The 26,928-nt window shown below is 35.9% G+C and overlaps 1 protein-coding gene across 7 annotated transcripts in view; it reads right to left on the reverse strand.

Moving 5' to 3' along the window:
- itga11a (integrin, alpha 11a) overlaps window positions 1-26,928 on the reverse strand; it is a 157,008-nt gene that overhangs the window by 3,963 nt on the left and 126,117 nt on the right. For all 7 annotated transcript variants that reach the window (NM_001172627.1, XM_073906539.1, XM_073906541.1 and 4 more), the window contains 17 exon segments: window positions 1,268-1,378; window positions 2,471-2,554; window positions 4,166-4,279; window positions 4,355-4,445; window positions 4,531-4,614; window positions 5,073-5,149; window positions 8,875-8,973; window positions 9,111-9,315; window positions 9,863-9,948; window positions 11,277-11,387; window positions 11,666-11,805; window positions 15,565-15,731; window positions 16,577-16,707; window positions 16,802-17,005; window positions 21,301-21,444; window positions 22,223-22,371; window positions 23,429-23,573. In NM_001172627.1, the coding sequence (NP_001166098.1) occupies window positions 1,268-1,378; window positions 2,471-2,554; window positions 4,166-4,279; window positions 4,355-4,445; window positions 4,531-4,614; window positions 5,073-5,149; window positions 8,875-8,973; window positions 9,111-9,315; window positions 9,863-9,948; window positions 11,277-11,387; window positions 11,666-11,805; window positions 15,565-15,731; window positions 16,577-16,707; window positions 16,802-17,005; window positions 21,301-21,444; window positions 22,223-22,371; window positions 23,429-23,573 (2,142 nt within the window).

The following is a 26,928-nucleotide window of genomic DNA, read 5'->3' on the forward strand; positions in this document are numbered from 1 at the left end:
ACTTAATAAAACTTGTTCATGCTTTTATCAGCAGCAGGGTGGATTACTGTAATGGCCTCCTCACTCCTCACAGGCCTTTCCAAAAAAACAGTTGCAGCTCATCCAGAACAATGCTGCCAGGATTCTGACCAGAACCAGAAAATCAGAGCACATCACACCTGTCCTCATGTCTTTACACTGGTTCTAAGTTACATTCAGAACAGATTTTAAAGTATTACTACTAGTCTATAAGTCACTTATTGGCCTAGGACCTCAATACATTACAGCTATGCTCACTGAATACAAACCTAACAGATCACTCAGATCATTAAGATCAAATAAATTAGATATTCAATTTCAGCTAAAGCAGGGTGAATCTACCTTCAGCTACTACACCCCCTGCTGCTGGAATCAGCTTCCAGAAATGATCGGATGTGCTTCAACATTAGGCACATTCAAATCAAAACTGAAAGCTCATCTGTTTAGCTGTGTCTTTACTGAATGAGCACTGTGCTATGTCCGGCAGATAGCACTATTATGTCTTTCTTTTCTTTTACATTCTTTTACAACCTGTTTTTACACATTTTTTATCTGTTTTGATCTGTTTTAATAATTTTTAATTTCTTGTGTCTTTTATTTGTGTTTATGTAAAGCACTTGGAGTTTCTATTGTGTATGAAATGTGCTACATAAATAAACTTGCCTTGCCTAAAAATGGCTCAGATTATTTGTGGTATCAGTTTATCATAAAAGTTAAATTCACTTTGAACGTGAGCATACATACAATACAAGTATTTCCTTATTTTCTTTTGCATTAGATACAAAATACTATATATTCAAGTAAAATCTGCAGTCTAATAATAATAATAATCTCAGTGCAAATGTAAGTTTTCTGAACAAACTGATCTTTTAACAAACTGATGTTCTTAGTCAAACTGATTTTAGGTATTTTGGTGTGGAACAATTTAATATTCAAATATTTTTCTAAATATATTTTCTGTGTCACTGTAAATTGAAAGCATCTGCTTTTTTTGTTTTTGAAAGACAAAGGGGAATGAAAACATAACTTTTAGCTGAACCAGATTTAGTAACCGTATCCCTGCATGAACCATTTAACATCTTCTCTCTAATTACTGCTCTAGTCAGAGTTTAGCGTTGGTTTATGAAGATCCTTCTCTTGAGCAAAGCCTTCATGCAGTGTGTGAACACTGTGCTCTGATGTCAAACTCTTCCCACACTGCACTACTTCATCTACATCAGACTGTTATTTCAGTGTCATAGCTGCTCACCGCATGCAGTGCATCAGTACGGAGGGATCCGCCGATCTTCACGCTGACGTCTCTGTAGGAAGGCAGATTGACGGTGCATTGCACTGGCACTGCCAGGGTGTTTGAGTAGTTCTGTGCATAGAAACAAGCAACATTTAGCTCTAAAACAAATTACCTTACTAATGAAACCCAGCTGCTTGTGGTGGGAATCTGACATAGATTACAAAATTCCTTACCTCAGACATATGAGTATCTTCAAAAACACAATAACATATTAAGAACGTAGAGGAACTACTAACCCCAAATATTCAGCTTTATTTATGGCACAAATTAATACACTAAAGTGGCTTTATTCAGGCAGTATAAACCAGCTATTTTGCAGAGAGGTGCTTTATGGTTGTGAATTAAATCAACAAGTCTAAAAGCCCCTAATCAGGCAAACCGTAAAGCCCCTTAAAGGGATAGTTTGGCTAAAAGAGGGAAGAAATCACTTTCGCGAACGCTCAATCTGCCCAGTTGGTGGAATGAACTCCTTAACTGCATCAGAACAGCAGAGTCACTCGCTACTTTCAAGAAACGACTAAAAACTCAACTATTCAGTCTCCACTTCACTTCCTAATCTGCAATTGCCTCTCTGGATATCACACAAACTGTACCCAAAAAAAAAAAATACTAATACTACTAATACTTTCCTTCTTAGACTTTACAGACCTGAAACTTGCCTATAGCACTTATTCATTGTTGCTCTTATAGTTGTGTAAATTGCTTCCTTGTCCTCATTTGTAAGTTGCTTTGGATAAAAGCGTCTGCTAAATGACTAAATGTAAATGTAAATGTAAAAATGAAAATTCTGTCTTCATTTACTCCCCCTTCACTTGTTCAAACCCTATTTGAGTTTATGTCTTCTGTTGAACACACAAAAAAAACACAAAGATATTTGGAAAAATGCTGGTCACTGGCACCCATTGACTTCAATACTACTTATTTCCTATATGGAATTCAATGGTTGCCAGCGACCAGCATTCTTTAAATATCCTTTTTTGTGTTGAGGAGAAATAAAAAAAAAATCATAAAATAAAATAAAAAACAGGAGGGTAAATGATGAGGTAATTAATCATTTTTGGTGAACTATACCTTTAACAGTACATACCTTCCTAAAGTGCTAGTCTAAAATGTGATGCACATTTTATCAGGCACTATACAGTTATCAGAGAGAGTCTTTACCAGGCGTGATGTTCGTGAGAGGTCTTCTGGAGAAGCCCGACTATGAGCCACATGCTGAGGGGGGATACACTGGCTTCCACCTATCTGATGGACAAAGGCACATAGAAGCTATTAATAATGAAAACACACAAATCTATTAAAACTCTAAACCAGGGGTGCCTAAACCTTTAGTTATGAAGGGTCAAAAACCAAACCCTGATTGAGGTAAATATCCAACTGTATTATAAACGATAATTTCCTGATTCACTTTAAAATAAAGAGAAAACAGTACTTTAATCACATTAACTAATGCATTATATGTTTTTACATTTTATATTGAACCTATTATAATAAAGGCAAAGAATTACGTTTATAAAACAAAAGAGTTTTCAATGCCAAGCTGCACCTGCCTTTGCCTTCATTCATACACAAAGGACTTCTGAACTGTACTCTGTTTAATGAGCATTTAAACTTTTTTAAATTCATTTAAACCATTTTTTTTTGAAACTTTTGTTTTTAGTAGCTTAACAATAAAACAAACCAATGAAAGGTTACGTTAATTCAGAAATTATAATGTGTATTAAAGGCATTAGACTCCAAAATTCTCCCTCTCTTCCCAGATGGCATGACCATGGGCCAAATTGAAGGTATTTGGGCCAGCTTTGGCCTACGGGCCCTAGTTTGGGCATCTCTGCTCAAAACACTATTAATATTATTTGTGTAGCTCAAATAATAGAGCATGGCATTGGCAACCGCAAAGCTATGGATTTTTATTCCAGGAAATCCATGAACTGGTAAAATATACACCTGACTGATACCCTGTCTTGTCTTGCCAAATGCATTTCTGTTATATATCTTCTTTTGGTTTTCAATTCATTCTTTGGTCCCTTTGTACACATGTCATGTATCATCATTTGTTGCCATAGTAACCGATGTTGAGCACCCGTTTCATGTTACAGTATGTTCCTTGTGTTTTTGTGTATTTATGTCAATAACGTTTTTTTTTTCTTTTTTTTTTTTGCAGTGATGACATAAAAGAACCCACTTAGACTTCTTAAGGAAACTTGACTTATTCAGATAATGGTATTAAATATATTAAATAAATAGACATCATTTTATTTTGTTAAAGAACATTTAAACTATTCTTGTAGATCACTGATTTATAAAAAAAATAATAAAATGACTAAACAATTAAAAATCACAAGAAGGTCACTGGTTCAAGCCTTGGCTGGGCCAGTTGGCATTTTTGTGTAGAGTTTGCATGTTCTCCTCGTGTTTGCGTGGGTTTCCTCCGGGTGCTTCGGTTTCCCCCACAAATCTAAAGACATGTGCTATAGGGGAATTGGGTAAGTTAAAATTGTCTGTAGTGTATGTGTGTGAATGAGTATATAAGGATGTTTCCCAGTTATAGGTTGCAGCTGTAAGGGCAACCGCTGCGTAAAACATATGCTGGATAAGTTGGCGGTTCATTCCGCTGTGGGTACCCCTGATTAATAAAGGGACCAAGCCAAATAAAAATGAATGAATGAATGAATGAATAAAACAAATTTGATGTCCTCATGCTGTATTGCATTATAGTCTGCAGAGATATTTCCAGCATACAGAGATTTTCTGTGAAATCTGTTCACTCAAATCTGCTGACTCTTTCAGATTTTGAATCTGGACTAAATCTTTGGGCTAAAGAATAAACATTTTGAGGGAAAGGATCCTGCTCACCTGGTCAATATGGAAATCTCTGATCTGCAGGAGTTGATTCCCATTTTTTGTGACCTCAGGGATTGCAATGTAGAGTTGCAAATCTTGAATTGGAAAATAACCAAGGTTCTGGATCTGTGTTGAATAGAGGAAACATTTATATTAGCTTATTCTCACTTTAGCTCATGATAGCAGGGAATAGTACCTCACCTGAAAGGTAAAGTTGAATGGGGGGTTGAAATCATCTGCTTTCTCTAGAGAGAGGTCAGGTTTAAGCTCATATCGGGTCGGGTAAAAATCCCTGGGGAAATTAAAATATGTTGTAATTACCGTAATTCACACAACCACCATCTATCGTCAGCAATTACATGTATACTGTAGCTCACCTTGTAAAGAGCAAATCAGCCTCATACTTCAGATTGTAGAAAATTTCATTGGAGTTATCATAGAGGATGACTTCTTCTCCTTCACTGCAGACACATGACAACAATATGAGAAACCTCACAGGCTTTTACACTCACCCTGTAATTCCCTGTGACACTTGGCCGAGTAGAAGAACATTCCAGCTCAGGCATCGTCAGTGTTCAGGATCCAACATTTCAGACCATCATGCAATTTTCTAGGCCACATTGAGTAGATTTCCCTCTGAGTGCAGCCATTTAGTAGTCATGCATGCGTTCATTTTATTTTGTGATGCACTGGATGAAAGTTACATGGTTTTTGAGCAACTAAACGTTTTAAAGGAAAACTGAATGCAGGGAATAGTACAGAATCAAAAGCTTTAAAGCACACATTTCAAAGTAAAAATCTTAACTGCGATTTTGCGTTTCATATGCTAAATTGCATTCTAAAGTTACATTTGACACATCTTAAAAATAATACAATGATACTTTCTTAGACTGAGCACAATTGACTTTGTGTGTCCTACCTAGTAACCTCCAGTATGATTCGTACGTGATCCAACAGCTCCGAGTGGCTGAATTCAAATTCCAAACGAAATATAACCTGCAGAATTAGAGACAGAGTCATTTTCATTTTAACAGCAACATAAATGATGGTCTATGTGTGTTATTATATTTTCAGACCTCCAAAGCCAAAGCTTTGGCAGAGGATTTAGGAGTAAATCCAGCAATAACCAGCCTTAAGCTAGAGGCCTCAAAGTCAAACTGACTAAAGATTTCACAGCAAGACTAGAGAGAACTGATGACAGAAATAATGTTCAGTTTTAGTTGCACAGACTGTTTATTACACTTTAGAAGTCATTGATGTATCATCAGGAGCCATGGGTATTGGTTTTGCTTTGCCTGTAAATGTTTTTGTGTTAGGGCAACACAGTGGCTCAGTGGTTAGCACTGTTGCCTCACAGCAAGAAGGTCTCTGGTTCAAGCCCTGACTGGGCTAGTTGAAATTTCTGTGCAAAGTTTGCATGTTCTCACTGTGTTCACGTGGGTTTCCTCTGGGTTCCCACCACAGTCGAAAGACATGCGCAATAAGCTAAATTAGTCGTAGTGTATGTTTGGGTGTGAATGCAAGAGTGTAAGGATGTTTCCTAGTGCTGGGTTGCATCTGGAAGGGCATCCGCTGTGTAAAACATATACTAGATAATTTGGCGGTTCATTCCACTATGGCGACCCCTGATTAATAAAGGGACTAAGCCAAAAAGAAAACGAATGAATGAAATTGTCTGTAGCGTATGTTTGTGAGTGTGAGAGTGTATGGGTGTTTCCCAGTACTGGGTTGCAGCTGTAAAGGAATTCGCTGAGTAAAACATATGCTGGCTTGTCAATTCACTGTGACGACCCCTAAATAAAGGAGCTAAGCCGAAAAAAAAAAAAAATTTAATTAATTAATGTTTTTGTGTTTGATTTGCATGCTATAAATCACCAAGGACCCCAGTGTCACTATCCTTTAAAGAGATAGTCCACTCAAAAATAAAATTTCTGTCATCACTTGATGATATTTTTTAATTACTGGAAACCAAAAACTTGATGTTTCCCTTCCTCTATACAAATGTATACTATGGAAGTCAAAGGCTACTAATTTCAAACAACATTCTTTAAAATATCTTGATAAGTAAATAAACTCAGGCAGGTTTTGAGAAACATTATGGTGAGTAAATAATAAGCACATTTTTAAAAACCACCTGCTCTGGTGTTTTAGCGAAGTGGTAATGAACATTCAGTCTTGGTTCCTGAACAGAATGTACTGGAAAAGTACTTACTGTACTATTTTCTAGGCTGATATGGCTTTAAATTATATTCTCATTCTGGTGTAATTATCAAGAAAATCTGCTGCCATACCATGGTTGCAGTAAGCACAATGATATTACGCAGCACCTGTAAATAGTCCTCAGCACCTTGTGCCACCACTTGCATGATTATTGCACCATTATCTGCATATTATCATTTTCACCAGCTGCAGTCATAGCACGACAGCAAAGTTCCTTGAGTGTTATATTACAAAGGAAATTTATTGAACCTCTTTGGTCATTTTTAAGCAAGAATCTAATGGTCCAATCCGATTCAATGATATGCTAAGCTAAGCTAAATGTGCTCCAACCAGACCTGGGGATTCAAAACTGTAAAAACTCAACTGTTTAACTCTAGTGGACTTGTAAAATGAGCTTATTTATTAATATTTCAGTTGGAGTGTTCCTTTAAAGCACAGGAGTTGGCTTTTGATTTTATTCTCGCTTAAAGAAACTGAAGCACTTGGACACAGTTATAGCTACGTGGGCAAACTGTTCATTCTCCCTCGGTGAGCAGTGGCAAAACGCAGCATGGAAAATCATTTTTATGTTCTCTCCTCCTGAGTGTTCTTCTAATATTCCCTTTCACCCTGTCTCAAACTGTTCGGAGCTGAACCAGGCTCCCACGTGGGCCCATAAAATCTCTCCCTGTAGCCACAAGTGTAGCACCAGTGACCCCCAAACCTCAAGAAAATGAATCAGGACTCTGTGAGAAGCTGCTGACCCGATTCCTAACAAAGCAGTGCCATTGCACAGGACAGACTTCTGTGGTCCAGGCCGCGTGATTGATGGCTTTCGCTCTGTATGGATGTAGTAAACGGTAAGCGGTATTCTTGCGTTACATTCCTGCTTCGTGTTTTTCTTTTTCTGAAGAGCCCTGAACACAAGCTCAGGGGTCAAACCAGGAAAAAGATGCTAAGTGAATCATTCTGTGACTTCAGGGTGCTGGAGACTTGTTACGTATGTTTATGTCTCATGCAACATTCCAGATGTAAAGAACTGGTATTTCTATGACAGTTTCTGAGGTAATGCGAGGAAGTCTATAGGAGTTTTGACAGCATGGATGGAGAACTGACCCTTTAAATGCCCAATATACTTCAAGCATAACTGAAAAACAAACTAATGTAATATGATTTAGATTTGAAGGATTTAAAACAGGCTCCAGAAAAGTTTGGTTCAACTGGTGAACACCTTTGAGGTACTACTGGTTTGTAGTGACATGGTAGGTGAGTGTGGTTCTGACTATCTGCCTTTTTTGACATGAAATGATAATATGATCTTCTATGTGAAGCTGCTTTGACACAATTTCCATTGTAAAAGTGCTATACAAATAAAGGTGAATTGAATTGAAAAATCTTTTGAGCCCATTTTCTCTGCCAAGGCGTTTTTTCCCCTTCGTGTTTAATGCTAAAGCTGCAAATCTACTGCATAAAGTGCTCAACAAACAACCACAATGTGCCTTGGCTGGAGTGCTGAACTTCAGAACTTGTGCAAACATCCACATGGCTATTATGAGATGTCTGCTTAACTGCTCTACATTTTACCTTATATTTATTTTGTTAATAAGAAAAGAAAGCACCACACATATTAACATGCTCATCTTTTCTAAATGCCAAAGAACAGAATTTCACTGTGAGTATATTGGGTCCTTAAATGCCCAAAGATGCTAAACATGCTTATAAAAATCCTCCCATTAGAACATAATTCGGCAATATGTGCGATAATGGGCCTTTCAGTAAACATTTTTAAAAATGTAAAGATTTTACTCTTGCTTTTCATTATTAATAATTTATTAAATTATATAGTAACTTAACGAAATATAGTAAATATAGTAAATTGGACAAATCTGCTAAATGACTAAATGTAAATTAATTAAGGACTAGCAATTTGTCTAATTATAAGTACATACAATCATTACATTAGTGACTTATTCTGAATTATTGAATAATGAATAATATACAGCAAATTAGAAGATTTTAAAGACTATCATCACAGTTAGCAGGTAGTTAGTGAGAACTGGTCCTAAAACTATGGTGTGATCATGTTTTTAGCACTTATAATAACAATAACAATTATTTAATCAGCAAATCAGCATATAAAGATGATTTTTAAATGATAAAATGACACTGAAGACTGGAGTAAATGAATATTGAGCTTTGTCATCACATGATTAAATAACATTTTTTAAATGCGCAGTTTAAGCAATCTTAAAATGTATTGAAAAATTTTACAATATTACTGTTATAATATTTTTAATAAAATAAATGTTTAACTTGGTAAAAGACAAGGGTCAAAAATAAAACTTGTTGAGCATAAAAGACATATTTAAAAAACATTTTTACACCCAAACATTTGTAGTATATTTATCTATGCAGAAAAGTGCTTTAATCAATTGTCAGTGTAATTACTTCAAATTATTCAAAATATTTCTGAGGATTCAGTGTAAATGTCTTATGTATAAATAATGAATATGCTCACTCACCTGGGACTTTGCTCTCATAAAGGGTTCACTGATGTTGCAGGTTTTCTCATATTTCCGCTTGTTCTCATTACGGCAGTCTATATGTATATCAGAGTTATCCTACAAATAGAGATGACCCCATTCAGCTTACAGTAACAATTACTAATGCATATGAATTTATAAAATATGAACAATGAATAAATGAGTTAATCGTTTTAAAGGTCCAAACAAGCAAAGCTATTAGAATGATGTTGTACCTTCACTATAAGGCTGGAGAAGCGTAGGTTTTGAGTGTAAGTGATGTTAAGCTTGGCTCCGTATGCATTCTCTCCTCTGTTTTCTAGACGTACATCCACTACCATCTTCCTCCTGGAACCCTCTATAATGCGTTCAGAAGGGTCTGTTGATGTGTGACCCTGACATAAGAGACTGGCTGCTCGAAACGCCTGCCCACAAAACTGCCTGTAGAGAAAGGTCGCTTGGTGATTTCCAAAAATCAAATTAATTTCATTAAACGATTAGAATTACCATATATTATCCATAATCTACTGAATAAAAAAAATAGTAGGTAATAGTTGCACAGAAAAACAATGACATGCAAATAAAAAGCCATCAGCCTTTTCGATTTTTTTGCATTATAAAAATCTGGGGTGATTACATTATATTCAAGTATATTAAAGACACAGCAGATTGATTTTATGGCACCAGGTTAAACTTTCTGACACGTTTATGGCACTTGCGTACAATAAAAACAAATACAGGCCACAACTGAAGATGGAGTATGGTCTCCAAATTCTTCCAAAATTAAATGATGAATAGACTTGTGTCTATTGGTATTTATGCCGTTGTGTGAAAGGTTTATTTATATTTATAACCACTTCAGAGGGTATTGGGGGGTTGTGAGTCACTAGCATTGTAATTTTGGGGATTGCAGGCTGAAAAGTTTGGGAACCCCTTTGCTAGCATACTGTACATGTGTGTGTGTATGTGTGTGTTTTTTTTATCTTACTGGCGATTCATTAGATCGGTGTGAGCTTGTAACAACAAGTCTGGAACACAATGGTCATCTTCATCACAACCGTTCCAAAAGGGAAGCTGGTGAAAAACAGAAAATTGAATGACATTAGGAAAAGGGAATTTTTGGATATTAATACCATTTCTCTCCTGTTTTCTAAGCAAATATTAACAATAATCATACAAGACACACACTAATTAGTCATTCATATTTTATTACTATTATCTTGTCGGTTTTATTTAGAACAATAATTTGATGACATATTAAATGACTCTTTTTAAAGATCCTGTGAAGTGGGCTCTTAAAATGTGCACTTTTATTCGAAGTTTGACATAATGTCAAACAAAAAACAAAGAGAGGGCAGGACATAGAGTAGCTAAGACGAAAAGAAAGTGAATGAATGAATGAATGACCTTGTTTACATTCACTGCAAACATATTTTTTCCTTTTTTTTTGCAAAAGAAAAAATTAAATGGCATTTTCATTTTAAATTTCATTCATTCATTCATTTTCTTTTCGGCTTAGTCACTTTATTAATCTGGGGTCGCCACAGCGGAATGAACTGCCAACTTATCCAGTATATGTTTTACACAGAGGATACCCTTCCAGCAGCAACCCATAACAGGGAAACACCCATACACACTCATTCACATAAATCCACTATGGACAATTTAGCCTACCTAATTCACCTGTACCGCATGCCTTTGGACTTGTGGGGGAAACTCACGCAAACATGACACAGAATTGCCAAGTGACCTGCCGCATTTAAATTTCAATTCCATCAAATGTTCCAAAAGCAATCCAACAATGCAAAGTGTTACAGATGTCTACAATTTGTGTAGATTTTTGCATTATGTGCATTAAAAACAGTCAAAAAACGAATGTGTCTATTAGCAGTGGAACATAAATAACAGTGTTACTTTCGTCCCCACTCTTGCCATTTAAAGCTGATTTTTTTAAAACTGAAAATCTCAGACATTTTAAACTCAAGGATGTGTTATTGCTAAATAACCTGTAAACTGATCATTAGTGAGACACATAAAAAAAGCGAAACACAACTTGTAATGAGGAAAAAAGAACCGCTACAATAATTTACTTTTTGCATTTAAAAACAGGAATTTGGAGCTAACTGTGGAACATGGTCCCAAAATTACATGTTTGGTAGCTCCATCAAGGGTTGCATGCTGAAAGTGCTGTTATAGCCTGGAAATAAAATGTTGTCAGGGCTTCGAGAAAATTGCTTTGTTACTTTAGTCCCCGCTCTCCCCATTTATTTTACATTATTAAGTCTATTTTATTAAGTAAAGTTGACACAATACTTGCTCGTGTGTTTTTGATATATATAAAAATGTTGATGATGTGTGTTAATGATGTTACCAAAAGTTTCCTTTGCCCTGCAGACACTCACCTGTGTTTTCACAGTCGTTGGCCAGCTGTCATCCAGAACTGGGCCGTGATACAGGTCCAAAAGCTCCGTCTCTACAGTGAATATAATTGGCCTGGCATAGTCTGTAGTCTCCTGTATCAACATTACAATATCATAAATCTCTCACTCTAAATATATATCGCTATAAAAGAGTAAACTGGAAGAACATGATCTGCTGTTGTAATGCTAGAAAGTGAAGTTATTAAAACCGGAATGCTGCAGTTGCAGTGGAAAATCTGAATGAACAATTGAATGGATTGTTATTATAGTTGGCCATCACTGATGATTATGTTAGAATTATCAGGGATTTCAAATGCAGTGCAAATTCATCTTCATTCTACTTTGGTGACCTGAGTAAAGTGAGAACTAACCATGACGTGGAAGTAGATGTGATCACAGGTCTCCTCTCCAGGAAGCAGTGTGAGGTTTTGTGGCTGCTGGCGATCTGGATCATCAAATACAGCCCGAGGGTTAAAGCGCTTCTCCTCAAAGAAAGCACTGTATCTAAGAGCTAAGAGAAGTGCAAGAAAATAGCTTTAGAACTTAATATGTTTGCAGTATTTAACAAGGGCTGCGCGATACTGGAAAAACATGCAATGTTGTTGTTGATTATTGGGAAAACAATATTTTTTACAAAATAACACTTCTGTAGAAAAAATGCTATTTTTATTGACTGTGTTTTTAATTATTTACATATTTAATGATATTTAAATAAATATAAATAAATTAAAATCAAATTAATGAAAAAAACTGTAAAAGTGCATGCGTTTAGTCTTTAAAACACTATAAATAAGTGATCGGATATTCTGATTGGCTGTTGTCAATCTCTCGCCCTCCATAAGTGTTTAATTTCAGTTCTGGGTTCATCTGTGGGCCACTCCAGCCAATAGCAGAACATCAACTACTAGGAAGGAGGGGTACGGCCCCATCTGATTTGTCAAATTTAGATAAAAAAAAATGCACAAATGCATTGTAGGGGCAGCACGGTGGCACAGTGGGTAGCACAATCGCCCTTAGAGCAAGAAGGTTGCTGGTTCGAGCCCTGGCTGGGTCAGTTGGTGTTTCTGTGTGGACTCTGCATGTTCTTTCCGTGTTTGCGTGGGTTTCCTAAGGGTGCTCCAGTTTCCCCCACAAGTCTAAAGACATGCGCTGTAGGTGAACTGGGTAAGCTAAATTGACCGTAGTGTATGTGTGTCAATGAGTGTGTTTGGATGTTTCCCAGTGATAGGTTGCAGCTGGAAGGGCATCCGCTGCATAAAACATATTCTAGATAAGTTGGCGGTTCATTCTGCTGTGGCGACCCCAGATTAATAAAGGGACTAAGCCGAAAATAAAATAAATGAATGAATAAATGCACTGTAATATTTAGAAGACAGATGCTGGGGGTCATGAGTCACACTAGGAGTCATCAATCAAATTGGTGAGGGCTCTTACACACCATTAAAGTCCAAATTCTTCATGGTTAATATTGTAATTATTATAATCATTAAAAGTACATTTTTATTCATTTTATTTCGTATTTCATTTGTAAATTACACCTAATTAATGTATGAATGGTAAATACTGTACAGCATTTAACAAAGTTAGCAAGAGTCTCACACAAGTTCAGCATGAAGATTAAGTTTGGCTTTGTATGACAATTTGGTGAAGACCTGCAGGAAAGAGGCTTAGATGGCATTCTTACATTCTTACTTTCATTTTCTGTCTAATATTGTGGTCAGACTGTCTGGAGTTTTTATTCTGATCATAGACTAATTCAGACCAATCCAAAAGTTAAACTAAGTTTAAATAGTACATTTATTTTGTATTTTCTTTGAAATAAAAGTACTTAGATGCTAATTATACCTTTGGCAGATATTTGCCCCTTAGTGTTGATATATATATATATATATATATATATATATATATATATATATATATATATATATATATATATATATATATATATATATATATATATATATATATATATATATATATATAAACAATAATTTTATTGTGCATATAAATAAGTATATTTATCTAATGGATGCTGCCTTAATAGGACAATAAATCTCTTCCTACACCCACCCTAACCCTAACAATGAACAATTTCCTATTAGGGATTTATTAATTTGTGCTGAAAATAATTATAATAATTATAACTGGTGGAAACTTTGGGTCAATCATGTCAAACTATATTGAGAGCTTAATAATTTCTATTATTTTGCCCCCAATTTTGTTATATACATAAAAAGTACAAGGACAATCAAGACTCAATGGAGTTAGCTTAAATAACAGACATTTTAAATATTAATATTAACGTTTGCTATGTTGTTTTACATTGGAGACATCAACTACATTAGTAAAGGACAAATGCACAGCATCAGCTTCATAGTCATTTATTCATGAATAGTGCTGTAGCATGTGTGGGATACAGTCAGATTATCAGACTCTAGAGGTGAAGCTGATGATCCTGAGGAGATCTGAGAGCAACCTAGGAGTTATGAGGCCTTAAAAGGCTAAAACATCTAATGTTAAGAAGAAAAAATAAACTTTTAAGAGACCTGAACGACACGAAGATGTGCCAGATGTTCAAAAGGAATCTTGTTCATGACCCGAGAAAAACCTTATAAACCTAAAGATGTCTCATTTTCTAAGATCTCATAAACGTGAAAAATGTGCGCAGATAAATGACACACTTAAAGGCTTAACTTATTCACAAGCCTCTCGAAAACATGTGAGGAGAATAAGACTTAGAGAGAAAATGGCCTTCCATTATATTTCACCAAATGTCTGATTCTTCAGATAATAATGAAGACATTTAATCTCTCTGAGACCATTACATTAGTTTTACACACTTGACATTTGTGAAGAAGATGCTCTGGGGTTATGAAAGGTTAACTAAAAACAGTTGCACTACACTGTGGTCCCACACATTAAACAGCACCCTGACCTTCCATGTCTTTCAGTACAAGACCATCATGGTCACTGAGGCCCAAAGTCAAACTGCATGAGTCAAATACTAAATGGATCTGTCCTGATATACTGATGCCTTTTAAAACAACAATTAGAGTTGTTTTAAAAAGAGCTATGACTTTTTGTTTAGATCAACATTTACATCTATAATATCTGCAACCATCTATAATCTTTACAATTTGAATGCTATTAATTTAAAATGTTTGGCTATACCTTGCGTTATATTACACATTCTAAAAGGACATTTACAAATTTGTTAGTTTTTTTAAGCCAGAGTCTTCATACGATGTGTCTACTTAGAATTTCCAAATCTAGCTAAGCAGCTTTTCTTTTCTACTCCCAAAATAAATCCTGAACCAACAGAGGAAAGATCAAGAGATTACTGTATGTCGAACAATTCATCACTACTGATGTTATCTTTTTGTGCTGCTAATACGTGGAATGCTTTGCGGAGCAACCCTAACTGAACTACACTGAGAATGCAGCTGTTTAGTGCTATGAGGAGCTGGCCAGCTGACAGATGTTTAGCTTTAGTCTTTTTAAAAAACAGATATTATACGATGAGAGGAAGCTGATGCTTTATAAAGCACTTCCTGTTTGAGTGTGTTTGGGTGAACGCTAAGTGTTATGTCATCCTTTGGCCTAAAAACACAGTTGCAATCCAACAATTTAGCAGATGGATTTGGTGTCGAAAGACCATATTATTTACATAAGCATTTAAATGACCACCAGTTTCATGGATGAGATACAATCTACCAATATATATAGAAAATGTAACAATTTATTTGTCTGAGGAAATATTTGGAAGACAATAAAGTACAGAATTGCTAATTTATTTAAAACGGACCTTTTCACAAGACATTTAACGATCATCATAATCTTAAATTGATACTTAAAGTTTTTAATATTTAGATTTTTTTAAACATATAAATATTCATATGCATTTATGTATGTATTGTATCATCTTTGCCTCAAATTACAAAAAAATATAGATGAATTATTGCTTATGCGAGGTGTTTCTAATGCAGCGTCTATGAGGCTGAGAGTAAGCTTGACGCTATTCTCTCCTTTGGCTGCCTTCATCAATCTCACACTATTTTTTTTTTTTCTGAAAGTCTTGATAACAGTATCAAGAAGTTTTTCTTTTATTTCAGCAAATGGGATTGTAAAAAAGGATTTGTTGTACTCTCCCATTCACTGTGCTCTGAGTTTACCCAACCATGAAGACTTCTGCTGCTGCTGAGAAACCCGGACGTGTGAAAAGGGTCTACAGTATTTCAAATCTGTATTAGACAAAGAGCATAAAACTGACCTATTTCCTGTGAGGGGTTGATAGGAGTCCGTGATGTGACATTCAGACATACAATAGCTGACATGCATGTCACGTCTTTTCCTCCTCTCCGACAGTCTTTATTGAATATGTTAATCTTGCTGGGCTCAAAACGGACTACTGAATTGATTCGGATCACACTTCGAGACCTGTAGCACAGGAGAAAAAAAATGTATTTATAAGAAGCTAACTTTTCTAATCCATTTTTCTACTTAATATATTATACCAGACAACCTGTAAATGACTGCCTGAGTCATGCAGCTTTCAAATATTACTATGGACAGTGTGAGGCCGTCTTATAGTATGTAAAAAAGAATAATTATCACTAATTTATTATAGAAAAATTTATGTATGATTTTTATTTTGTGGATCAAATTGACTTGCACTGGATTTTATGTAAATCACACAACAAACCTTTATGTTTATAAAGGTAAATGACTACTGTATATAACCTAAATAACCTGAGCAACTGACATAACAAATCAAAAATGTTGTACATCACTGAGATCATACAGTAGGTTAACTAGTGCTTACAACAACAAAAACATCAAATGTTGAAAACATCAAATTCAATTTAAAGATCCCAGTTTAAGAAATAAAGTCTGCCTTGACCCAACTTCCACTCTAAATGGTGTGTTGATGCTTATAATGAGAGAAAAGAGAAGTCATCAGTTTGTTGTCTCTGCATTGTTTGAGGTGACTACATTTTGACCAAATGGGAACAATTGTAGAATGGGGATGGGTGTGAGACACAGAGAACCATCTTATCAATGGTGTGGAAACTGCATTAACATAGACAGATAGAGAGAACAGCTGGGTCAACAGCCAAGGAGCAACTTCACTAACATCTAAAGGCAAGTCTAAAGACAACATCTAAAACAGTATAAAAAGTTTGAGTTTAAGAATGTTCAGGGGTTATTTTAACGCAGATGAAATTAGAGTAATGCCGTGTATTTTGAGACTGCTATGTCGTCCTTTTTTTTTGCAGACATACCACAGGAGAACTGCAGCACCAAGAGAGCCCACAGCCAGATCCACCAGGTCATCTCCATTCATGTCCATCTTCCCATGAATGCTACGACCAAAGTACTGCAGACCCGGGCCCAGCTGAACTGCACCAATCCTCTGACAGAGACAAAAATGAATAAAATAGCACCACCATCCCTTATTAATCACTCAAATTAATTACTATTGGGCACAATGGGCACTCATGTGGTACCTGTTTATATTTCCTCAGTATTCTGTTGCGTTGGCTGTGATAGATGTAAATGGCTCCTTTGTGGTCGTCCTCCAGCGGAGCTCCCACCACCACATCATTAAATGAATCCCCGTTCAGGTCAGGCACAGGAGCCAATGCAGAGCCGAATCGTGCATTCTGACCCTGATCTAACACCTCCAGGGAGCCTTCCAGGATAAAGCGAGGCTGATGGGTTCACAAGCATAAGGGACAGTCATGAAGTAGAATACAATGCATATATGGCACACCATGATATGAACAAAATAATAGCTTTTATAAAAGTTGCTGCTTCATAAAAGTTGATGTGTTGTACACTGCATTTGGAAAAAGGCAGTGGGGAAATTAATGAATCTCACAATGTAAAAACATACAGACATTTTACTCTTAAATTAAGTCATTTGACCTGGCTTACTCCACTACACTTAATACATTTAGCAGGGTAAACAGTTAGCGGTTCTGATTTGTAAAACAGTTAACCTGTTAAACTGGTTCACAAATCAAACTGAACAATAAATTCAGCAACTCACTGATTCATCTTATCCAGACAAAACAAGTCTTCTTCAGGTAACAGCTCAGTTATTCAAACTGCTCAGTCAAAGCAAGTCTCTAAATTACTCACTGATTCAAAAAATCTTAAATAATGCCAGAATGTGGATGTGTTTCACTAATAAAATCAAACATTTTCTTGCAAACCAAACATTCAATAATAAGTACTTTTTTACTTATGATAAGAGACATGGAAGTAAAATACAAATACTCACACTCAATATACTAGAGCAGGGGTGGGCCAACTTGGTCCTAGAGGGCAGATGTCCTGGACAGTTTAGCTCCAACTCTAATCAGACACACCTGCTTATAGATTTCTAGTGATCTTGAAGACACTGATTAGCTTGTTCAGGTGTGTTTGATTAGTGTGGAAGCTAAACTGTGCAGGACACCAGCCCTCCAGTACCGAGTTTTCCCACCCCTGTAATGGAGTAATATAAGTCTGTATAATAGTAATATATAATATCATAGAGGCGGCACGGTAGCTCAGAGGGTAGCACTGTCGCATCACAGCAAGAAGGTCGCTGGTTCGAACCCCAGATGGGTAAGTTGGCATTTCTGTGTGGAGTTTGCATGTTCTCCTCGTGCTTGCGTGGGTTTCCTCCAGGTGCTTCGGTTTCCACCAAAGACATTCAATATAGGTAAATAGGATTTACTTAATTGGCCGTAGTGTTTGAGTGTATGTGTGTAAGTTAGAGTCTATGGGTGTTACTCTAATTGTGGCTGGAAGGGTATCCGCTGTGTAAAAGATGTGGTGCTATTAGTCGTTTATTCCGCTGTGGCGACATTTAAAATCAGGGACTAAGCCGGAAAATGAACGAATACTATCATAGACTTTAGTCAACACTGCTTGTAATCTCCTATTTCTATATCATCGGATGCTCAAGCTCATCTTATCTAAGTCTAATTGGAATAATACATTGGGGATGCATTAGAAATTAGGACTAGGTGCAGTATGTATAAATATTAGGGCTTAAGATGTATAAAAAGCCTATTTACATTTAAGTTATATTGCTGCTGACAACATTTGACAAGAAATAGAAAAATTGTATATGCCTTTCATACACCCACCATAACAAAAACATTAAAACTCTGAAAAGCTGTTGTTTATGGTGGAAATATCCAATTACGCCATAAAGTAGGCTAAAGGGCTAACATTTCTTTAACCAGAGGCAATCCTTTGAGGAATTTGTCCAGAGACCCTAAAGACAACCCATTGTGTTTACGCAAAAGAAATCAGACTGACATTCTTGCCTCTTCAGACAAAACTGGGATCAAATAAACCAATACTGCACTACTTAAACATGATTAAAACAATAAATATAGCTTCAATTTCTAGTACAGTCCAAACCAGACTCTCAAGGTCAAATGCTAGAACTGCTCCTGTATTATCACTTAAGCCGAGGTCAGCGAGAAGGTATTTGTGCCTCTGAAAACAATTAGCATCAAAATGGATGGAAAGTTTGAGGGAAATGTGCATTTTCTCAAAGCAAAGACTGTGAACGTCAGCCAAGTATTTGGAAGAACAATTAGCCATGCACATCACCCTCCTCCTAAATTCCTAAATCTCTCTCCAAAAATATATGACCATAGACGACAGACACATGAAATCAGATGTTTTCTCAGTCTTCCTAAAATAACATCAGACTACAGGAGAGAAGAGAGGAGACGATGAGAAAGTACAAGTACAGAATAGACATGACAAGAGAAGAGACGAGACAAGACAAGAAACAAGAGAAAAGACAAGAGGAGAGGAGAAGAGACAAGTCAAGAGAAGAGAGAAGACAACAGAAGAGAAAACAAAAGAGGAGAAGAGAAAAGACAAGAAGAGACAAGACAAGAGACGACTAGAGAAAAAACGAGAGGAGAGAAGACTTGGCAAGAGATGAGATGAGATAAAAAGAAACAAAAAAATAGACAAGACAAGAGAACACAAGAAAAGTGATGAGATGAGATGAGATAAAATGAGATAAGAAAAGACAAGAGATGAGACAAGAAGAGAAGACATGAGAACAGACAAGACAAGACAAGACAAGACAAGAAAAGACATGAGAAGACAAGCGAAGAGATGAGACAAGAAGAGAAGAGATGAGACAAGATGAGGCAAGACAAGGAAAGAGATGAGACAAGACAAGACAAGAAAACCAAGTAAACACAAGAATAGAAGATGAGATGAAATGAGAAGACAAGACAAGGAAAAACAAGAGAAGACAACAGAGGAGAAGAGACAAGAGAAGAGAGGAGAAGATTCAAGACAAGACAAGTCAAGAGAACTCAAGAAGAGAAGACGAGAAGAGCTGAGAAGAGACAAGACAAGGAAAGACAAGAAAAGACTACAGAGGAGGAGACAAGAGAAAAGAGGAGAAGAGAGGAAAAGAAACAAGACAACAGAAGAGAAGAGACCAGAAGAGACTAGACAATAGAAGAGGCAAGAGAAGACTAGAGAAGACACAAGATGAGAAAAAAATGAAAAAAAGAGACAAGACTAGAAAGGAGGCAAGAGAAGAGATAAGATGAGACGAGACCAGAAATAAGAGAAGAGGCAAGAAGAAAAAAAAAGAGACAAGTTAAGAGAAGAAACAAGACTACAGAAGAGAAGACAAGAGAAGAGAGGAGAAAAAACAAGAAGAGACCAGGCAAGAGCAGAGGCATGAAAAGACAAAAGAAAAGACGAGAAGAGACAAGAGATGAGAAGACTAGAGAAGAGATAATATGAGAAGAGACAAGAAGAGACAGGACAAGAGAACAGAAAAAAAGTGATGAGACGAGATAAGATGAGACAAGATAAGACCAAAAGACAAGAGATGATAACAAGACAAGTAAGAAGATGAGACAAAAAAGAAAAAGAAGAGACGAGGCAGGAAGAGGTAAGACAAGAGAAGACAACAGATGAAAAGAGTGAAGAAAAGAGACGAGCAAAGAGAAGTAGAGACAATACAACAGAGACAAAACAAGAGAAAAGGCAAGAGAAGACTAGAGAAGAGACAAGACAAGAAAAGTGGCAAGAGAAGACTATAGAGGACAAGATAAGAGATAAGAAAAGACAAGAGAAGAGACAAAAAGAGACAAGACAAGAGAACGAGAAAACTGATGAGATAAGATGAGAAGAGACTAGACAAAGGACCAGAAGAGAAAAGACAAAACACAAGAAGAGAAGAGATGAGATGATAAGAGAAGGTAAGTGAAGAGATAAGACTAAAAGAGAGACGAGAGGAGACAAGACAAAAGAGCACAAGAGAAGAAATGAGATGAGACAAGAAGAGACAAGACCAGACGAGAATAGACAAGAAGAGAAGAGTTGATAAGAGAAAACAAGAGAAGAGTTGAGACAAGAAGAGATAAAAAAGGACAAGTCGAGAGACAAGAAGAGAAGGGTTGTTTGCTTTATAAATGCACAGAGTTCATACCATTTAAATAATGCCTTAAAGTAATCATTTATTCAAACAAATAAATAACATGCGCTGTTAATGTACCCAGTGTTTGGCTGCATCTTGAGGACTAACACAGATTGTGGTCTCCTGGTTAAGACCACAAGGAAATAGCTTATAACAGCTAAATGAATAAAGATGAAGGTCTGCTTTATTCACAGCGTTCATCTGCTCCAGCTTTTTCCATTTATTAAAGCGATGCTCTCTTTCTCTCCCTTTCTCTCTGTGAGCTTCGTATAATTACATTTCAAGGGGGAATATTTTCCTGCTGAGTTCACCCTTCACCAGTCTCTGGTGCGAGGTATAGCAGGTGGCAAAGGCCTGTCAGAATTTATGTGAGATCGTTAATGAGAAAATGCATTAATGCACAGTCGCAGTTTCTCAGATTCTTAGGCTTTAGGACAAAAGACAACATCTGCAGCGTTGCATTCCACATAAGAAGTAAACAGGAGGTAATATAACAGCTCGATAGCTAATTAACTTGCTAAAGGACTGAAGGGTCTTTACCTGCTCAGTGACTCTGTAGATGTAGACTTTGCCTTTCTCCCAGCCTCCACTGAAGAACATGGGTGCAGCCACCAGCAGGTTATCAGTCACTCCATCATTATCAATGTCCACTGGAGCAATCTCACTGCCATAGTATGAGCCGATCTGTAAAAACACCCCCATTGATAACAAACTCATTACTACTTTTACACCTGTAAAACACTTTACTTGAAGCGGTGTTCATAAAGACATGTCATAAATGTGAATGAGATTTTATGGATGCTTATAACAATTGTAATTAAGTGTCATTCGCTCAGTTGTGACATTTTAAATGCAAATATGACATCGCTTGTTATGACAACTTGACATAAACAAATACTGTACACCGCCATCTGTTTTTAACTTGACATAAGCAAGTCATAAATCTGTCATAAACATGAACTAGAAATTATTGTAAACATTTCCTTGCTCTGTTAAACATCTCTTTGGAAATATTAATAAAGATTTAACATTTCAAACTATATAAATATCTAGCAAAAACAACATTAATTTAATGTGTCACTTATCACAAGTACCTGTTTAAGAAACTTGAAATAGTATTTATCATTTATAGGGGTGCTATTTATATCTGTTTGATTACTGTGGTGCTAATCATCTGTTAAATGATAAATATTCAATATCATTGCTTTGTTTGTAAGAGGGAATTTATTTGCATGCTTCAGAATTGGGATGAGAAGCACATGGCTTGTGTGGGCTTAAAGTCTAGACAGTCTGCTTTTCACAAATGAAAGCCAGGAGAGAGATGTGCCGAATTGAAAACACCAAATTTAACACTGGTGTTTATACATCGGACAACATTAGATACAAGTCTAACAAGAATGCAGTAAACACAGACAAAAGTTAAAATTGTGTTGCAGCAGAATCTGCGATGCACTTGCATTACCTGCTGTCCCTTGAGTGAGTGCAATATAGTGAGCTCTCCTGTATTTTTCAGGGTGAAGATGATGACTTTGCCCGTATGGTTAAAGCGAGGTGCCCCTGCTACATATAACTGGCCACTGCGAGCAGACACCACAGACGTCACTGTGTAACCTGCAGATGATCATAAATGCTTGTCAGTCTTAAAACAGGTATATTGCATGCAGTTTGCATTAACTTTAAAAAGTTAATAATTACTACATCATAACAACTGCATTTAAATTACTTTTGTAATTACTTTGTCTAAAAAGTAATTTACTCAATAATTAATCTCATTACTTGACTAAATACATATTCAAATAAATCTAAATGCATATTCTATAGAAATTAAATTAAGTAATTCTTTAGATTTAAGTTTTTTTTTTTTTTTTGAAATTAGGACTTAAAAGTTAAACAATATGTCTATCAAAATACAAAATATAATATATGCAAATGTATGTGTCAGCGTAGCTGACATAGTATATGTCAGCTACGCTGCTGCTGTTTAGATTATTATGGCGCAGCACGTACAGAGACCTGCTCTGCCACTATATACACAGAAATGCCATGTGAGAATATAACACACTGCTGCTGCAAACATTAGGAGGGTCTCTGAACACCTGCTGCAGCTTGACAGCATAAAATGACGTGGAGCATTTAAACTGATGATATTGGCTACCGAGGTGACAGAAACCAATCAGATTAGGTGACCGATCATCCGGCGCGAGTTTTATGGCAGAAATTTCACATATATTCATCAACTAATTTCTTTCTTAAGCATATGCCATTGTCTTGATAAATGAAAAATGTTTTTTAATTGAAAAATTTAATTATTCCTAAATTATAAAAATTATTAAAAACATTAATTATATATATATTATTCTGCTTCTTCGAATTGATTTATATAGAACTGTTGAATATAGGTACAGTATTCAAGACAAGTATTTTGTAGTAACTGTAATTAAATTACAGTAAATTTGTATTAAAAACTAATTCAATTACTGTAACTAGTTACTTTGTAACTAATAACACCCAACACAGAGTGTGTGTATCTCTTGCCAACATGAGGAAAAAAGAGTATTAAATGAAAAATAATCATTAACAGAGATAGACAGATAATAGATTGAGGCGTTTTTCTGCTATAAGCACTGATAGCCCTGATTAATGTGTAGAGTAAGTGTGCATTTTTTACCCAGGTAGGCTCCATGGTTCTTTAGTTCTTCTGGGAACTCTTGTTCATAGGAGGATTTCGGTGGAACCACTTTCCCTTGCCGAGTCTCCTTTAGCACAGCGCCGTTCCAGTCATAAGCTCCCACAGCTCCCACTAAAATACCATCCTGCAGACAGAGCATACCAATATATACACAATCACATAAAATTCAGGAAACTAACCATATTCTTTATTTCTGTCAACCCTTATGGCATCAAACTACAGACTCTGGGCCATTAAACGGATGAATGAAGACATTTATTGCGTTTTAACTTGCCAAATCTTCCATCTTTGAGAGCATTGCTGAAGCTAATTTTACATTGATGTGCATTTGCTGTCAACGGCACTACATTAATAAAGTAATAAATAATAAATAAATAAACGTTAGTGACATTGGCATCAAATAAAATACACATGTAGAATTAATACTCGGCAGATGTTTTTGTCCAAAATAACTTACAAACAGAAGTAATCAAAACATATGAAACATATGACAAATCAAAGTAAGTCTAGCATGCAAAGTTCATCCAAATTTCAAACAGAAATATGATCATTCTGAGCATTTTCTTTAAAAAAAACAAAACAAATACAAATGTATCAGAATAACAAATGTTTTCATTTGCTGAAAATCAAGAATAGTCCACCGCAAGTCTTAAAGTTAAAACATGATATTGAACTGTCTAAAAATAAATATAATCATGTAATAAAACATTTCAACATATTACTTTTTTGGCAAGAAAACATCTTCATCAGTATTTTATTAATTAAACAAAAAATTGTTTATTTATATAGCACATTTTTACAACACAACTTTGCTCAAAGTGCTGAACACAATCAATACTAATTAAAATAAGTCTTACATCACATGCATAACAATTAAAACATAATAGCTCAAATGCTAAAAAACAAAGATGCCGTTTCAGAAGCTTTTTAAAAACAGATAAAGATGGTGCGTTTCTAATGTGAGCTGGAAGCTTGTTCCAGAGTTTTGGGGTGATGACAGCAAAAGCCCGATCCCCACTTCGCTTACACCGGGACCATGGTACAGAAAGAATAAACTGATCAGAAGACCTTAGAGACCACCAGCATTATATACATATAGAAGATCTGATAAGTAAGATGGTGCCAGTTCATTTAAGGATTTATAAACCAAAATTAATCTGTGACCAAACAGGCAGCCAGTCTAGAGAGGAAAGAACTGGGGATCTATGCTCATACTTGCAAGTCCCTGTCAGACGTCTCACAGCCCCATTTTAGACTAATTGCAATATATTCAGGGCATTAATATATGCCTTAAAACCTTATTTAAAAACTTCATGAACACCATTAAGCTCCAGAAAGCTCTGTCGTTGTGGTAAAACAGTTTTCTCCAATATCTTAGATAACAAGGATAGTTTTGTAATACAGTAGGTCTAAAATTGGACAGCACAGATTTATCCAAATTTGTCTTTTTCAGAAGAGGAAAATTACTCCCTCATAATTATAAACTATAAATTCAGAGAGCTGTAATCTCTTAATTTATTCTATACTTTAGCTTCAGTATATTAAATACGACATGGAAAATAGAATAAAAAGTGATGGAGTTAACAGGGTCAAATCATTTTTATAATGAATGAATCGTGAAACAATTGCTGAAGAATAATGAAATCAATCACTGAATTGATATGATTTACCTGATGCAGCATTCCTTCAGGGCATAAGGTATTAGAATGTTCTGTCTCACCTAGAAGTGGTTCTAAATCTATCTGAGTTTCTTTCTTCTGTTGAACAAAACAGGAAGATATTTTGAAGAAAACTGGAAACCTTTAACCATCGACTTGCATAGTTTAAAGGTTTTCATCTTTCCTCAAATTATCTTCCTGTTTTGTCATACAGATTTAAAACTACTCAAGGATGAGTACATTGTCATTTTGTGTGAACTATCCCTTTAACAAAATTTCCTTTCCTTTCCTGCTTTATCAAGGGTCTCAACCGCAGGATGAACCACCATGTATTGTGAACGCCCTTTCACCTGCAACCCAGCACACTGAGAGTACACTGACCCATGAACCCCCACTGCTGGAAAACCCTATAACAAAAAAATATCTTAAGGAATTTACTGTAGATTAAAAGCACACAAAAAAATCCACATTTTCCAGTTGAATTTACATTCTCGACCTTGTTAGACTCTCAGCAAAGTCCTACTAATCATTCTCATTCAATGTCCGTCCAGCTCCTTCATAATTTCTCTGGAAGTGCTTTCCAGTCAATTGCCATGGAAATCTCATAAACAATTTATTCCCTTAGTGACGAGTTTATTCGGCTGTAAATTATGAACAAAATGCTTGGCATCCCACACTATCAATTATGTAGACAGTAGTCGGAATGTGAGCAAGTGAAATGAGTTCATGTTTAGAGAGAGCTCAAATTCCCGGGCGGTTGCTTACACATAAACAAACAGCAACGTTGCGAGCCATCGCAGGCCAGAAGGAACATTCTTACCAAACTTGCAAGCCACTGGGAACGAGCTGCTCCAGTTTAGAGGATACATCAGAGCTGAGCATAAACACAGAGCACTGATAATCATGCCTTTCTGGTTTTTAATCAGAGAACAAAATGCACCGTGGATGAAACCACCAACGTTTTCCAGAAAGACTCCTGTGTTGTGTGCCTTTATGATGTGACCTCATCTTTTCAACAACTTCTGTTCTGCCTACTGGGTCCAGGCTACACGTACATGAAGGAGCGCTGACTGTGTGTGATGCCCATTGCACATGACCGCTACCATAAATCCAGCATGCTTTCTTTTCTACTCAACAAGCTCCACAGTGTATGCTGAATATCAGAGTCACAAAGCACGACAGCTGATGCCACCAGAAAGGCGGTGCTTTACTTTTCCCCCTGGGCTAGTTTTATTATCAACCACTAGACTTCATAACACTTTTACTGGACATGTTTTTCTCATTTTCGGCTTTTCTATGTCAAATTTATGCTCAGGTAAACTTTGCTCCCATCAACACCGCTGTCTGCCCTTTCCATTACAGTGGATCTTTTGAACTGACATTCCATAAAAGCACTTGGATTCTCAACTATAAACCTTGTAAATGTCAAACTAAATTGAAATAGATTGCTTTACTTTAGTTCTTTCCTCGATTAATTGCTCAGACTGAAAGATTTTGGGTTTTTCTTACCTTTATTGGTTCTTTCTTTCTAAGTAAGCAAAAAAAATTTAATTCTAAATGTAAATTAAATGTTTTACTATAGTATAACCTCACACTGTTTAATTATTAAAAACTGTAACTAATCATTCTTATTTAGTGCATCTAATGATGAACAAATAACACATTATAGTTTATTTTATTGTTTTATGCTATTTCTTTCTGTCATGTGGTTTATGCATTATTGTCTGGTGTAAGAGTCAGGGATGTGTAATTCAATTGTGACAATAATTTAGTTAAAAAGGTTAAAACTTGGTAAAAATGGTATTGAAATGTAAAAAGAAT

This window comes from Danio rerio, chromosome 7, assembly GCF_049306965.1.
Source record: "Danio rerio strain Tuebingen ecotype United States chromosome 7, GRCz12tu, whole genome shotgun sequence".
Classification (NCBI taxonomy): Eukaryota; Metazoa; Chordata; class Actinopteri; order Cypriniformes; family Danionidae; genus Danio; species Danio rerio.